This window comes from Manis javanica, chromosome 3 (genome assembly GCF_040802235.1).
Source record: "Manis javanica isolate MJ-LG chromosome 3, MJ_LKY, whole genome shotgun sequence".
Lineage (NCBI taxonomy): Eukaryota > Metazoa > Chordata > Mammalia > Pholidota > Manidae > Manis > Manis javanica.
In genome coordinates this window covers 67786626-67803883 of record NC_133158.1, presented here as the reverse complement: position 1 = coordinate 67803883, position 17258 = coordinate 67786626, and the positions used below count along the sequence as shown (strand labels likewise).

The following is a 17258-nucleotide window of genomic DNA, read 5'->3' as shown; positions in this document are numbered from 1 at the left end:
AATACTAATCACAAAGAACCTCATCCTCCCCTGCCAGGCAGCTTCTCCCAGTATCTCAGAACACAGTAGCCTTGGGCTGTGGAAAGCCGGTGGGAATCACTGAAATAAATAAAGAGCTCTGATGTTTATTTTCACCTCAGGACCTCTGCGGCAAGAATGCCTTAATCCACGGTGAGGTGACGTTCATCTCGGGTGACTCCTTTCCTTGCGTCAGGCTCTCCACATTGGCCCCAGGCTCTCTCTTGCTAACTTTCCCTCCTATTCCTCCCTTACTGGATCACTTTGCCCTGTTACCAGACCTTCTAAATGATGAAACAAAAGGAATCTTGGCAGAGTGGCATCGACAATGGGCAAATGCAGTCAAAGTTAGAGGACCCTCATTTTGGCCCTAGTTCAACCCTTGGCTAACTTTTGCCTCCACAGTTGCCATTTAACCTTATGAGCCTTAGCTTCCTCAACTTTACAGAGGAACAACTTCCCTGCCAATTCACAAGGTAGTGAAAATCAAGAAAAAAAATATAAATGTGCATTATGGATATAATATGAATATACATTATATATATTATTAACATATGCTATATATGATATATAATATAAATACATATTATGTATATAAAATAAGTATATATGCACTCAGGCTGTGTGCCACCCTAGCACCATACATGTGTGTGTGTGTTGCCTCTGAATAGTTCGCTCACATTCCTTCCTCTGCCTTGGCCCATATCACCCTTCTCATCCAGAAAGCCCTCCCCTCCCTTTCATCTTTGAATCTGAGCCATTCTTCAAATGCAGCATTCTTCTTAAAGTCTTTTCTAGCCCACGTGATCATTTTCTCCTTCTAATTAATGTTCTTGCTGTTCACTGAGACTTTATGTATTTCCTTGATTTGCTAGTACATTTCATACGTAACACCTCCCCAACTAGAATGTAAGTTGTTCAAGGCACTGAAGGCCTGGCCTCTATCACTGCCACGCATGCAGTGGAAGCACATGGGCTGGCCCTCATTCCTCAACTTACATAGATCACTCCACCCAGAGAACTGGTCCCCTGGTTATGAATGTCTAGATACAGCCCACAAACCAATGGGTAAAGACACTTTCCTTTACATTTAATCTGCTCCTTGAGTTTGCATCAGGGAAAGTAGAGGAGGCTGATCATCTGAACATATTTCAAAGATTCTTTCCCTGTGTATTGACATCTCCATCCCATGCATTTTCTAGTCTGGCAATATTTCATTGTTTAAAATGGTAACAAACATTTCTAGTCCCCTCTTCCCTAGAGAAAAGCATCCTATTGTGTTTGTCAATAAACATTACTGTCTGGCACTTGGCCTCCTTCCAGTTTAGTGGTGATACATCAGGGCATGTATCATGAATCAGAATGGTGTTGTGGTTCTTTTTTATATTCTGTCCAATTGGTGTGTAGTTGGCACAAGGACCCTCAGAGTATAATGAAGTCACTTTGCATAAGCAAATGTAGCAAATAAGAATGGAAATATGCTAGGCAGAAGATATTTTAAGTCTTAGCTTATTCTAAATCTTTGTCAGGATCAAAACACTGGATATTTACATGATTCCGAAAATAACATTCAGGCTATTAGTCTGCCTTAGTAAAACAGAGCTTTATGTCCATATCTAAAATTAAGCCAAATAAGTACATTGTTGACCCAATATCCAAATTTCTGAGTGGAGGTTAAAAGTTAATCCATTTGAATTATAGGAGATTCAGTCATCAAAAATGCTTAAACTTGAAATTGAATCTATAATTTAGCATTATGAGGCTTCTTGCTAATTTAAAGTAGGTAGATCTAAAGGCATAAAATGATGGCTTTTCAGCTATAATCCACACAGCCCAATATTTTAGTGCTAAACAACTTACTATATATAGTCTTACCACTGTCAACCCCAGACTGACACCAATCAGCCTGAAAGAATAGGGTAACTGGGATTCAGTATGTTATTCTCAGCTGAGGTGCAGAGAACTGCTGGGTATTCAAGGCAGAAACCCTACAAATGTTGACAACTGATACACTTTACCATTTATCTGAGTAATTCAAAGTTGAGGCTGAATTTTAAAATGTTTGTATTGATTAACTAACAGAATAATCTCTCAGTTTCCCTTAACTTTATCACATATGCCCATGGGAAGCTCTCACCCACTAGAAGAAAAATAGGGGAGCGGCTTGAACATGAGCTTTAAAATCAAATGGACTTGAGTTCTAAATCTGGCTTTGCTGCAAATTATCTCTACCCCTTGAGAAACATCTCAACCTCCCTAAGCTTTTGTTTCCTTGTCTAGAAAACAGAGGCCATAGGTCCTTCCTCATGGAATTGTTGTGAAAATTAAGCCACACGGTTTTGGCAAATCACCTTGCAGGATGTGCCCTTTTCTGTCAACAGGCTCAGAGGCAGGATTGAAGCACTGACCTCTGACCTAAGAGGACATCTTGCTCTATCTGCAGTTCCTTTGAAGGCCTCAAGGATGCTGTTCACCCAACCACAACCTGTGCCGTTACTGTCAGTGTTTCTCTGAGTAATTGGTTAAGTAGCGGTCATGTGATGTTTTTACAGTCAAAGAATTATATGAATAAATACAAAGCACTAGGGGTTTAAAACAAATCAGAGTTGGGCACCAGGTTAATGAGAAACTGGAAAGATAAGCTAAAAGGCCTGCCTGGTTTCCTGGAATGTAAACCTCATTTCAGTTTGAGCCCTCGGTTAGCCTGAGGCCATTTCGAAGTCTGTTGGCCCTACAAGAACAGCTGTGGAGAGTGCTAGACCTTAATGAGTATTAATGGAATCATCAAACTGCCTGAATAACAATAGCCATGTGTGATGGGAGAAAGAGTGGATAAAAGATTAAATGGCACCAACAAGGTCTTTCACCCAGAAAACATGAGTCTCCTCTCTGTCTGGTGAAACAGATTCTTTACTCTCTCTTTTAATATTATATCATGTTTATTTTATCTTGTCTTTTCTAATCCATTCTTATTTTAGATATCATTAGCTTTCAGACAGCACATTTCTGATATGAGCTTCATCTGGGCACACGTGGGATTGCAGGACTGAAACGACTCCTGTTAGTACTTTCTAATAACAAACCTGATTCTCTTGTCAGCCCCAAAGAGCAATACTACTGCCGTGAGCAGTCCCAGCTGGTTTCTGCTTTGCCTCACATGACATCAGCAGAAACTGTTATTTGATTTTCTTTTGCTAGGAAATTTATGATCAGGGATACCGTTAAAAGCAGAAAAGACCCAGCTGGGCTTTCAAATCCCTGACTAAGGGAGTGGAGAGAAAAAGGGAGAAATGAAAGGCATGATTAATACCAAGGATATAGCATGAAAACCTTTTTCTTTTGACTCACAAACGAGGGGCAATGGAAGTATTTGCCAGATGGGTGCACAGTTATAATCCTGACATTTTGTCCATGATTATTTTCCCCCTGCTTAAAACCTGACCATGAGGAACCCTTTGCCTACCCGTTAGCTAAATGGTCATGGTTGGGTGAATGTGCTGTAGTGGGCTGGACACAGTCCTGGGTACTTAGGAGGAGGGCAAGGAAATACACTACTAACACTTTCTCACACTCGAAAGACAGTGGTTTGCCCCATGGGTTCTTTAACAAACATTCACTTACCAAGGAGAGCTCTACTCTGAAATCAGTGATTCTTTTGGCTCTAACTGGAACATTCCATTTAAATTTATGTATGCTGGGAATAACCAAGAAGCTGTTACACTACACTAACAGACAGCCTATCCTCTGCTAACCTAGGTTTGTATAGTTAGTTACTTTAAGGCTTCGGTTAAAAATGAGCAACAACACACACACACACACACACACACACACACACACACACACACACACACTCCTGTAAATCAATCAAAACTTAGGTTTTGTTCTAATACCCAGGTGCTCAATTGATGGGAACAGCTAAGAGAATTTTGGGACATGCCCCACCCATGTCCCACAAAGGACTCTGCTCTGAATAACATTTCAAAAGTACCTTTAAACTTTTGAAACCATTAGAGATACATGAATACCAGAATTACTCTGCTGAGATCATTAATCCAAATTTAGGGCAGACTAGAAAAACTAGAAGGCTCTCAGAGAGATGCCTTGGGAGGAAGGACAGTGCCTATCTCTTTTGGTGGGGCAGTGCAGGCTATGGAGTCACCTCGTGCCTTCAATAGATTAGACGCCGTCCTCAGTGGATGAGGTGGCACCCTCCCGCCCAGGTACCAGAGAAAATCATTTCCAACTCACATTACCCAACATGAATTTACTGATTTTTTCTCTGAAGTAATTGTATCATACCCTTTTCCTCCTTGATAGCCTGGAGCAGAAGACAGCATTAAGAAGCTGGGGATAGAAATCTTGGAAGGGTACTTTAAAAGGGGGGACCAAGGGACAGAGAGGAGAAGGAGCCATTCTCACATGGCTGGGAAGAACTACCCTTACATTTAAGGATGGGGCTTATTCCTGTCCCAAGCCTTCCTTGGGTTTGACTAGATTCTGTTACCATTCTTTGGATGGTGGCAAGTAATGACCACGAGAGAGAGTTTCCAAGATGGATCTGTGACTCGCTCCATGCTAGTCATGTTCAGGAACACAGGCAAAGTGGAAATAAGTGCTGCTTAAATGCTTTCTCTCACACACACACATGCACACTCATTTTTTTTTTCATGACCAAGTGGGATTTATTCCAGGGATGCAAGGATGGTAATATTCATAAACCAATCAATACCATACACATTAAGTAAAAGGATAAAAACCACATTATCATCTCAATAAACATGCACACTCATTTTATGTAGGTTCGGGAGAAACTGACATCTGGACTCCAAGTTCAGATGTGTCTCTAGGGTACTAGAAATTAGAACAATTAATCCACTTACTCACACTCCATCTTTTTGGCCTCTTACTGATAGCTGGGCAATGATGGGAAAGGCAGCCGTTAAGGGGAGAAGATTTTGGCCAGCCGGTTTTAAAACTATTCATGAAAATCACACCAGCAAGTACCTTTCCACACTCCAGTCACATCCATTCCACACCTTAACTGCCTTGTTTTCCCCTTTAAGGCTTCCAATTGTTGATACAGATCTTACTAGCAGGGAAAGGAGAACTCTTGCTGTTTCCCTATATCCATGCTTCCAGTTCCTAAGTTTATGAAGAAAGAAACTTTTCCTAAGTTGTGACCAGAGTCAGTGCATGACATTTTAGGGACTCTTTCATTCTTTAAACTCAGTATGCAGAACTATCCCTTGGAAGAGAGTGGTAAAGACATGGGAGAGGTACTGACAGGTGCGGAGAAGCTGACCACGGGTGATTCCCAGGGCTCATGTCTAGGGTCCCTGGCCATTGACTCTATATCTTAGAGCCACGGGTCTGTGGAGGGAGGTTGACAGAGTATTAAACCAAAAGGAGCTGCTGCCCTGGTGGCCCTCTCTTGACACACCGCCTGATCGTCTTGACATAGTGCAAGTTCAGCCACAGTCTGCCATGTAGTGATGTGGCTTTGGAAAAATAACAGACCAAATGTTAACACCCCCGACCTCGGCCCGAAGAACAAGGCCAAGGAGAAGATACTTACAAGGAGCCTTCTTTTGCCTTCAAAGGAGCCCAGCAGGTCGGTCGCTGACTTCCTGGGACCCTGAGGGAGGTGTTTGGTGGCATCCTTCAGGTGGCCATCCTGCTCTGGTCTGCCTGCCTTTTGCTTCTTATTCTTCTCTTTCTCCTGCCTGCTCTTTTTTTCTGCCTTGTCCTTCTTCACTTGCTTTTCAGTCTTGAGGAACTTGTCTGCTTTCTCATTCTTCACCTTTTTTTTCTTCTCCTTCTCGGGTTTCTCAAGCTTCTCGTGCTTTTTGGACTCCTTTGCTTTTTGTGCGGGAATATTCCCCACCTGCAACTCCTCCTCCAGCTGAGAGGCGGTGGGCCGGCTGAGGTCAAACTTATTCTCATACTCGTTGCTAAGGATCTTGTCCTGGGCCTTCTTTTTGGGAGGTTTCCCCTTGGCTGGCTTGTGAGGACCTGGCACCACGTTCGGGTCCCGGTGGCCGTGCTCACGCCGCTCGGTGCGGTTGTCCCGGAAGCGGCCCGCGCCGGCCCTGGCGCTGTGCTCGGAGATGGCGGCGGCAGGGGCAGCCGTGACGCTCTCGAGGCTGGTGGCCTTGCTGGGCCTCCTGGTGCTCTGCGGCCTCTCCCTGTGCTGCTCCTTCCTGGGGGGAGGGTAGAGATGCTCTGAGGCCGTGGTCGCCTCGGCCGTTGCTGGGGGCCTGTGGGCGTCTGAGGAGGGGTGCGCCCGGGGGCTCCAGGGCCTCTGTGTGGCTGGAAAGGTGCTGGTGGTCGGCCGCGCAGCCACAGTTCCCACCCGGGAGGTTGCCCGAGTCGCGGCTGTGACTGGGGCAGGCGGCAGGGTGGTGGCCCTCGGGGTTGGGGGGGGCGGGGGAGGACCGGGTTTGGTGGGGGCCGCCTTTCTCATCACCTTCACCCGACTCTCCCTGGTTGGTGGGACTTGGCCTCTCCTCTGGTCTTCTTTCCTCTTCTCGCTGCTCAGGCCTGGCCTTCCTGCCCCTCCACCATTGTTCCCCTCTTCCACCACCTGGCCCTCTACCCCAGAGGCCTTACATTTTTGGACAAAACCCTTCTGCCTGATCTTCTCTATCCTGCGGATGGCGCCCTGGTCGATGATCTCATACATGGCCTCCAGCCTGACGGGGTACGGGTAGCGCTCCTCTACCTGCAGCGTCTTCTTCAGGAGCACCATGCCGAACTTGCCCTTCTCCAGCTTCAGGAAGCTCATCAGCTTCGGGATGAGGCCGGGGTCCAGGGGCTGCTCCAGGACGCGGCCCTCGCTGGTGATCCTCCGCACCTTGCCGCCCTCCTCGCCGGCCTGGTGGAAGAGCACGATCTGCTGGATGTGCCTTTCCGCCAGCTCGCAGTACACATCGTCCTTCAGGAGGCTCATCATGAGGCGGTAGTAGCCTTCTGAGGCGTGAGGGGCCGAGATGACCCACACCCTGTTCTTCCCTGCAAATCTAGCAAGGATGTTGGGAGAGCTGGACCCCGAGGGGAAGCGCAACGTTCTGGACCGGGCCGAAGACCCCTCATCTCGGACCATCTCGCGGGGAGAGCTCCGGGCGGCTGGGCTCAGCTCGGGTCTCCCCTGCGCCCCGGCGCGGCCCCGCGGGGCTGCCGCTGCTGTCGCATGATGAGCCACCCTCAGCACCGGCACGCTCCTCCTCCTGTGGAGAGGCTGAAGGTTTGGTTCTTCCAGAGTGGTTCTCTCAGTTCCCTGAGACCTCCCCATGTGCCTCAGAAACCGAGCTGGCCTCCTGTTGACTGGAGAAACCAGAGGGGCTTTCCGCCCTCGGGGGTTCCCTCCATTCATGGCATGGGGGTGGGGTTCTGATCCACACACCAGCCACACTGCCAACAGCATGGCAAAACTGGGTCCCATTCTCCATGTCATTGTGCAATCCGCTTTGGGAGGCAGCAGGGTCAAAAGACAGGACCGGGTGGGGGTTAGGGGGTGGAAAAAAAAGAAAGAAAATCATTTAATTGCAAACAGAACTGGGCATTTTCTCTTCTCTATCTTGGCCAAGGGGTGGGGGAAGGGGTGGTTAAATAAGGAGGAGGAGGGTCAGGGAATGGAAAAGAGGATAAGATCCTGTTCTTTTAAACCCCTGTAATTTGTCAGTGCTTAGCAGAGACAGTTACATTAAGCCGGAAACCCTACTCCGTCGTCCTCCATTCAGCATGCTTGCACTGTTTCAATTGATTCTCTGATGCTCCAGAGAAAATGCACACTGAGTATATTAATTATGACAACATTTCCATTTCATTTCTTCAAATAAGCAACAAAGAAGCAAACACACCAAAGACAGAAAGGATTACACACTTACATTGTGGCTCATGGAGATGGAATGCAGAGGGCTTAAAAAGCAGTCTGAAGTTTGGTCCCAGGACAGATTCCTAGATGAAATACTTTTCCTCCCAACCCTCTTTCTCCTTCGCGAGGGAGGCTGAGTGATACAAAGGGGCTGTGCTGCCGTTCCAGCTCCCAGAGTCGCTCCACAGCCCCACAGCCTGTCCTGACCTGAGGGCTGCTGAGCCGCTTTCTTTTCCTTCTGGCTGTGTCTTTTTTACCTTCTTGACAAGTAGGATGAGGTGAAAGGAACTGTCCTTTTAAGTCGTTGCATCTCCATTTGTCTGTAGTTGCGGCTCGGTCTTGTGTATCTGTGTGTGCCAGTCCCCTGTGCCGACAGACTCAGGACGCCCCTCAAAGCAGAGTCCCAGTTATTTCTGAATCTTGCTCTTTCTCTGTTTAGAGTTCCAGGATTCTTCTTATCACCCTTTTCCCCACACTCTGGCTTAGTCCCTTTGTTTCCAAGAGTGTAAAAGCACTGGAATTAATATGTTTTCCAGGCTGAGGGAAAACACAGTTTGAAAAAGGACTTTTTTTTTCTTTCTCTATGCTTCTCTCCTCCCTTTATTTCTCCCCACTTTTTTTCTCCTCTTTTCCTTCTCCTTCTTTTCCTTCTTCCTCTTGCCTGGATCCAGTCCCAGAAATGCCAGGATAACTTCAGTTTTGATCCAAACCAAACTCAAACAACAGCAGCCACTGGAAATCAAGGAAACTTCACTAAGAATTTAACAGATCAGCAAAACACCGCCTCCTTCCCATTTCAGCACATTGAGAGTGGACTCGGTAGGGAAGGAGAGGTCTGTTCTTTGGGGTGGGGGGAAGTTTTGAAACACTACACATCATCATAAATCACTTTAGAATAGGGTGACTGGGGACTTAACCCCTTCTATACTGAGCAGCCAGGATGCTCTGCCTTCCCATCTGTACACACACTGCCCTTTGGAAAGGAAAAATTCTCAGATTGTCTGCACTGGCTTCTTCGTTTTCCTAGAGACAGATTGCCTTTGCACCAGGGTGCCAGTCTGTACTTACACAGACAGTATATATATTTATAGGTCTATGTGTATATTTTTATCTCTTTCTCCCTGCTTCATGCATTTAGTCTGTGGTTGGAAAAGCCCATGGAAAACATGACTGGGTTGTTTTTATTTTATGCTAATTGGGGATCATATTACTGTGTTCTTGTTCCTGGTTTTTCTCCTTGGCATGGAAGAAAGCTGGTAAAAGGTTAGAAATGTGGGCAATGGCTGCTGTGCCCCTGAGATTGCAGTCAGCCTTTGCATCAGAGAAAGGGCATTGTGCTCTCCAGTTGTGGCTTCCAGCTAGAGGTGGTAGGCTAAGAGCCTCCTGGGACAGCATGCTGTTGTGGGAGGATATATGTGCAGTGTGGTATTTTGCCCTCCAGGGACTTCCCGTATCTGGAATACTTTAGGCAATACTTAGAAATAACCGTATCAGGTTCCAAAGAAGAGAATGAAGTAGCTGTGTGTGTCCACCTACTGGATCTGCCCTGGGGATTCAGTTTTCGGTGGAGAGGAAAGATGCCTCAGGTTGTAGAGATATTTCTTCCTGCCTCCCCAAGAGCACTCAGTCAGTATTAACTGTCAGAGACAGTGCTAAGCCAGGGTTCTCAGAAGGCTCCTGGCAAGCTAGGCCATGGTGGTGGTTGTCCTTGCTGGGTGAAACTGGGTCCCCAGTTCCTACCGCTTCATCAACCCCATCTCTAACTGGTCCCATTGGCCTTTCTTTCACATAAGCTCCAACATTGACCTGAAGGCCTGTAGGGACTTGACTGTAGGGTTGCTCAGCTCACAGCTTGAAGATTAGGGGTTGTCAAGAGGGAAGGCCCTCCTGTGGAGCCCTCTCAGCCACTTCTAAGTCACCAGCACCAAATGTAGGCTTCAGACAGAGACCTCTATCCACCGGAGTCAGAGAAGACTTCGCCTTTCATAGGATTCACCCATTAAGTTGATCAAATAAATACGTTGTGCTAAGTTGGACAACCCTAAATGCTCCTTCTTTTTTCGCATCATCATGTATTCTGCACTGTCCCTTACTGGGCCTTCTTCCTTCCCCCTTTTCTTTTCTTTTTTCTTCTCTCTACTAATAACAGCTATCACTTGTTAGGTATTTTTGTGTGAGGCTCTGGGCTTGGGACATTTATAGATTCCTTTCTCTAATCCTCACAGCATCACTATGAGATAGGTGGGATGAGCCCCATTTTACAGACAAAGGAACTGAGGTTTAGTAAGCTCAAAGAAGTCACTTACTGTCACACAAATGGTAATTGGTAACTCTGAAATTTGAACCCAGGTTTAGAATTGTCTATAAAGCATTGTGTTATCTGTCTCCCCTTTCATTTTCTTCCCCCACCTTCTATTTTCTCTTCCTTCAGCTCCTTTTTATGTTTTTCATATTCATAGAAAAGTCTTTTTTTATCTGATCAGCCACAGCACTTATACTTTTAAAGTCCTACTTTCTGGAATAACTGTAGTACTTTTTGCTTTTCTTGTAAGTCCTTAAAAGTCTATTACCCTCTTTCTTCAATATCCCATGGCTTCCAAAAAATTCCCAATGATGTGCACATTTGTCACCTGTGCATTGGTTAACTGGAAGTGCAGTTGCCTTAGTGAGCCCCATATGACCCAGAGGGGAAGCCAGCCCAACCTTGAGCTGTGTCTGCCCTGGGGTCCTCAGATTTTCATCCCTCCCGTGAGCTTCAGCCACTAGATGGCGTCCTAAACACATATGAGGGAGAGGACCGCAGACTGCCACCTCCCGGTCCCACGTTTCCCCACACCCCCATACCAGCACTGGCAAAGGATTTTTCAATCTCGATACCTAAATCTTTCCCGGGGCCTTAGAAAAGAACACCACCCCATCACAGGCAAACCCGGGGAGCACCTGCCTAATAAGAGCAATCAGGAAACAAGTTGGCATTCACCCCTTCCTGGAAAATGCTATAATGATACGTGGTTTGTAGTGATTCTCAATTTCTAGTCCAAATTTAAAAGCCCTGCATTAAAATGTTCCCAACTTAGATCTTTCCGTTCTTTTTGTAAGCTAATTAAGAAGCATTAACTAATTAGCAGAGAAGAGAAAGAGATTTGTGAGAGAGAAAAAGAAATGTAAAAGGAATAAAATTTAGAAGTGGATTTTAGAAATGCTAATTTGGGAACCACTGTGTTGAAACTGCCTGACATGGGTTGCATAGTAATTTGGAGGGAGAGAAGGAAGGAATGTGCAAAACAAAACTGCTTCGGAGACACTGGGACGGGAGGTAGTTTATATGATGAAAGTTGGAGTGAATGAAAGGAGGTGTCTAGAGTAGGTGTGCTAACTGGTCAGACTCACAATGACCTAAGGGTTCAGCAACCTGGAGCCATGACTCAGGATAACATGCTGTCCCAGGCAAACTAGAGAAACCATGGTTTCTGTCTCTGTTTTGTTTTTTGTCATGTTTTGTTGGGTTTCTTCCACAGAGTAACACTTGGATGTTACTGAACTGGATTGCAAACATTGTTCTGTTGCTTGAAAAAGTCATTTGCTAATAGGAAACCAGAAAGAAAGCAAGAAGGAAAAGAGGGGTGGGGAATACAGGTTCATCAGTGTGGTCTTGGAGGGAAACCCCCACCCCTGTTCTGTGATAAGCTGCTGCCCCAGCAGGGAAAATAGCAGAGACTTCATCACACCTTTGTAAGAGAGACAAACGATATGCACATGGAGGATATTGCTACATGTTTTTCCTTTTTATTTGCAGTCCGTAAATGCTTGGTCTTAAGAATGAAGACCACATTTATGTCCTTCAGAATGTGAAAGAACTTCTCCTTTTTCTCAGTGTAGGACAAACCAAAGAAATAAACAGCCAGGTCAAGAGGAAAGCTGGCAATGACTGTTAACTCAGGGTGCAGCCCACCCAGAGAGGCTTTGAGAGAGGGTAATCCCCAAAACAGAAACAATGTGAAATTGTCACTGAAATGTCAACAGGGTCACATGTTTAATCCAAAACTGAGGATAAATATACTTTAAAAAATAAAAATAAAAAGTTACCTGATAGGATAGTGGCCAAAACTATTGGGAAGAATGGTTCATAATCTTTTTAAATTCATTTATGTTTTAATAACTTTAGGGTTTGTTGGGGGAAACTTGAAGGCAGGTTTTTCCAGGTAGAAAATTGTTTAAGTAAGAGAATGTTAACTCCTTATTAGAACAAACTGAACGATCTTGCCCTTACAGAGATTAGGGAGCTATGTGAATGATCTAATAGCTCATTTAAAATCTTTAATATCCATGATTTGAAGGTCAGATCTTTATTGGAAGCCATTCTGTGCTAAGAGGTGTAAACTTGTGAACCTATCAGTTTGTTGCTTGGGAGACTAGTTCTGGATTGGAAGGGTAACAGTCCTGCGTTCAAAGTCACTGGCAGTTTAATGCCCACAAATGATCGTTATCAATCAGGTTTAAAGGGGGAAATTCTGATTATGCTGTTCTCCATGCCCTGAGGTACAACCAACAAGAGAGTGATGACGGGATTTCTTTCATTCCTTTCAGCCACTCTCTCACATGTCCGCCGAGAGTGCAGACTTCGTAACGGGAATGATACAGAACAGGGCGTTCTCTTCCCTTCAGAAGCTCACAACCCACTGGAGCAATCCTTAGTCAACTCTTCTCTTTACGTCAGGACTGCCAACTTTCTCTCCATGTAGAATTTCAGTGCGACTACAGCTACAGCCAATACGCACAGAGTCCATTCCTGTTGGAACCTTAGCCTTTGATTCCTGGAGCCGGCTGTAGCCAGAAATAGGCTTCCCATGGCAGCCACTGTGTGGCACCTGGAAAATCTTGCTTGGTATGTTCTGTTGGCTCTAGAGTCCATTCGAGTCTGCAGGAGTCCAAGACATGGTGTCTGGCAGGATGCTCTGGCTTGCCTGACAGGCCTTTCTTCTTCCTTTCCCAACCTTCCTTTTGGTCTGGCCTCCCGCACCTGCCCTGATGGGACTGAGCTGCCTTTCACTTATTTCTTGGTATAATGCTGCACTCCAGGTTTTGATCACATCACTCAGGACATCACCTTACATAAGGAGGAGTTGGCATTTCATTCGTTCAGCAAATATTTATTCAATGCTGGGTGGTGTTGTAGCCATTACGGATACAGCAATGAGCACTTCCTTACTCATGGAGCTTATATTCCATGTGGTAGGAAACAGGCAATGTCAATATAAACAAAGAAATAAACCTCTACCTAGATGTGCTTGGAAGAGATTTTTTTTAAAAAGGAAGAGTAAAAAGTGATGAAGAAAAGGAGGTCATATTAGGTAGGGGTCAAGGATAATGGTCCTAAGTGAATCTAGGGGAGCATGTCACACAAGTATCGGGGAGGGGAAGAACATTCTAAGTAGAGGGAGCAGCAAGCACATAGGCATTGAAGCAAGAATCATTTCACCAATGTGTCTCTGAAGAACAGCATTGAAGGATTTTAAGCAACAATGTGGCAAGATCTGAGACAGGATTTAAAGAGATCACTGTGGGTACCACATGGAGAATAGAGTATGGGGACAAGAAGGGCTACAGCGAGACCGTTGAGGAAGATCCTGCACTCGTGCACGTGAACGGTGGGGTAGGTTGCAGAAGGGTGCCGGGAGCCGCGCAGGTGCACATAAGTCATCCTTTTTGCTTTGTATTTTGAAGATAGATCAATAGGAGTCTTTGGGGGCAGGTACAGTCAAGTGTTGTGCTTGAAATCCTGTTAGAAAGTCACACAGAGGTTGGGAGGCAGTTAGTACATAAGTCTAAACTTGAGGGAGGACTGAGGCTAGAATTGTAAGTCTGGGTGTTTTAAGCTTGAGACAGGAAGAAATCACTTACAGAGTGAATATAGTTGAAGATGAAGAGTCCTCCAGTCTAGCATATAATATTTAGATGATGGGAAGGAGAATAAAGAGCATGGAGGAGCAGAGGCTGGTGTGGTGGGAGGAAGGCAGGAGTTACGGGGGTTTTTCTGCCCCCACAGCTGATCCACATTCCCCCAGCCCTTTCTCCACAGGTCCTTACCGCACATGTCCATGTTCTGCTCATTCTTCAATGTCTAGGCCCTGTGCTTTCTCTTCCACAGAGGTTCCCCAGAAGCTCCAACACAAACCACTCTCTTCCTCTAGAAGGTGTTCTGGAGACCCTCACTCTTCTGATTGTGTTGTTCTTCAAACACACATCTTGTTCCGCATGGGTCTTTAAGTTTTGAAGAACTTGGAGTAGCCCTACATTTATTTTCATCCTTCTTAGCACCCTGCATATAGTTAAGGTCCAGCAGTGGTACGTGTGTGCCAATCCAATGCAGTTAAAAAGGGCAACAAAACCCCAGGACAACAAAACCATCGCTCATCACTGAGGGAGTGAAAGGACAGAGGAAAAACCTCTATACTGCTAATGAACCAGAGGGACTCTTCAGCTCTATTTATCAAATAATAGTAGTAGAAGCAGAAAACATCAATCATCAGAGTTAAACTTTATATTTGCATTTAATTGTGGAATTCTGAAATGGAGGCAAAACTTTTTCTATAAAGTAACATAAATCATTTTATTCATTCATTCATTCACAAACTGCTTATGTGGCATCTCTTCTGTGTTGTACATTATTCCAGTGTTGGGAATACAGCAGCAGACACAAGTCTCTGCTCTCATGCAACTCTGTTAGCGAGAGATAAGCACTCTAAAGAAAACAAAGCCATGAAAGGTAATAGTGAATGAAAGAAGAAGTGTCCTCTTTAAGATGGGGTGATGAGATGCCACAAGGTCAGCCTTCTCAAAGTATGCTATATGCTGCATTGTAAAGGGATCTTTGGCATATGCTTAATTTTGTCAGTTCTTCAACCTTTGAAGTTGGAATTGTGTTTTTGTCATAGTCTGATATCACTAGAAGTCACGCCTATTAAATAAGGTAGATGATCAAATTAATAATTCTAGTTGGAGTCAAAATAATAGATGACTATAAAGTAACAAGTTTCCTGCATTAACTGGCTTTGGAGGAAATATGAAAAAATAATTTTAAAAATTCTGAGAGTCTGGCATAGAATAAGCACTTGTTATGTGTTTCAATGAATGAATAATCAAAAGATCACTGTCTACAGTTTCCTAGGATGACTGCTTTGAAGTCAGTGACTTCAAATTAATTTGAATTCCACTGTTGGAGAAAAAAAAAATACAGAACTCAGTCAGATTAGTTTGTAATCACATCTCAGAAAGTTCTATTTGAAAACTATATTGTTATCACTTAAGTGCTTTTAACCAAAGTCTGTTGCAAAAATTCTAGAATAAAGATCTAATATACTGTGGTCTTCAAAGTGAGTTAAAAAGGTCAAAACAGAATTTGTTCTGAATATGTTGGTAGGTAACATTCCAAAGTTTTAAATATTACTTTATTTAAAAGTTAAGTTATAAAATAATGGCATGGGGTCCCTTTACAAATAATTTGTAAGGGTGGATTTTGGCAGAAGCCTAGGCATTAATTATCAGGAAAATTCAGAGTTGGTACAAATAATAAGTGACCACATCAAAAACAGCTCAGGTTGAAAAAAACTCCTGGCTGGAGAGCAGTTCACATACATGGAGATTTCATTCATTTGTTGGATAAGGTTTGTTTTGCCTCTGAGAAGGCAGCACAAAATTCACAGCCAAGCAAACTTAAACTGGAATCCCCATTTCACTGCACACGAGTTATGTGACTTGGTCAAGCTGTCAACCTCACAATCTCAGTTTCTTCATCTATAAAAATGTGAATGATTATTATTGTATATACATAATAGGCTTAAATTTTTTTCTAACTATGATTTTATTAGACTGCTTCATGATTCAAATAGCAGAAAACTTACAGCTAACTGTTGTGAACAACAAGGAAATTGTCAGCTCCCACATGTAGAATGTCTCAAAGCGGGTCACGCTTCTGGAAAGATTTGCTCCTGAAGCTCTCAACTTTTTTTCTTTATTGTGGTAAAATATACATAACATAAAATATATCATTTTAACGATTTTTAAATACATAGATCAGTGGCATTAAGTGCATTCACACTGTCATGCAACCACCATTCATCATGTGTATCTCCAGAACTTTTTCACCATCCCAAATTCACAATCCCAAACACTCTGTACCTATTAAGCAATAATCGCCTGTTCCTCCCTTTCCTAAGTCCCTGGTAACCATTATTCTACTTTCTGTCTCTGTGGATTGGACTGTGGATGGTTATTTTTGATGTCTGAGATGTGCCTACCACTATGTGAATGCTCAGCTAATGGTGGGGGAAGCGGTGCTGCACAAGAACAGTCATGACCTCAGACTTCAGCCTAAGACCAGAGGCCAGTGAAACAGCGTGGGAGGAAGCTAAAGGGTCAGGGGTGCTAAGTAACAGATACAGAGAGGAATGATTAAATACGGGAAGGAGAATCACCTATTAAGTATTTCATGCCAACCCATCATGACGCCAGAAGCCGCAACAGTGTTTATTCTGTGCGACTCCTGTTGGCTTTCACCTCTGTGGCTGCAGCAGTCTTCTGACTAGTCTTCATGCCACCAGACCCATCCTCTCCAGACCAGCCCTCAAATGGTTCCCACTATAATTTTCCTCAAACAGTCAGTGTTTCATTCCTGCTGCAAATTCCTTAAAAGCGAGCAGAGAACTTAAGAGAGAAAACATGACTCCCCTGGCCTAGAAGTGAGCTGGGAAGTAAACGCTGGTCCCAGAGGTAACCATGGAAACCTGCTGATGGTGTGAAGTTGGGTCAACTGAAAGGAGTTGTGAAAGTATCTGCAATACCACACTCAAGTGGAGCTGTCCTCCTGCAAAGAAGGGTATGAACTCTAAGCAACAGGTGAGTGTGATGTAGAAGATGCCCTAGAGGAGCAAAGGAATGTGTGGCCTCAGGGCCATGGTCTTGAGAAAACCGCTTGACAGTTTGACCATGAGTTGCACAAAATGCGCTGGAACTATGAGCCATCTCACAAGGTACGCAGGAAAGGGAACATCTCTATACATGAAGGACAGGCAGAGCCCCAGTGCCTCTGCTTCCAATTAAAGAGGAGTGCAATTGCAGGATTTGGAAATTGAACAGTGAGTCCATAATTCAGGGTTTTAACAATTTGATCATAAAAAGGTTTTCCTGAGTGTAAACTTGGAATAAGATGGAAATAATTTATTTTTATTATGTTGGACCTAAATTAACCTGGCTATACTTAGAACTTAAAAAAGAAAAAAGGCAGGAGAGAAGATCATGGCTTTAATTTTATTTTTAGAAATAAAATAATGTATTTTATTTTTAGAAGATTGTGGCTTTAATTTTATTT

General features: G+C 44.2%; 1 protein-coding gene across 1 annotated transcript in view; it reads right to left on the bottom strand.

Moving 5' to 3' along the window:
* CCDC80 (coiled-coil domain containing 80) overlaps nt 1–8927 on the bottom strand; it is a 36293-nt gene extending 27366 nt beyond the window's left edge. Inside the window, exons 1-2 of the mRNA XM_037017699.2 lie at nt 7905–8927; nt 5594–7482 (exon numbers count right to left, since the gene is read on the bottom strand). Coding sequence (XP_036873594.2) covers nt 5594–7471 — 1878 coding nt within the window. The 5' untranslated portion in view covers nt 7472–7482; nt 7905–8927. The remainder of the gene's footprint in view (nt 1–5593; nt 7483–7904) is intronic.
* Between the last annotated feature and the right edge of the window lie 8331 nt (nt 8928–17258).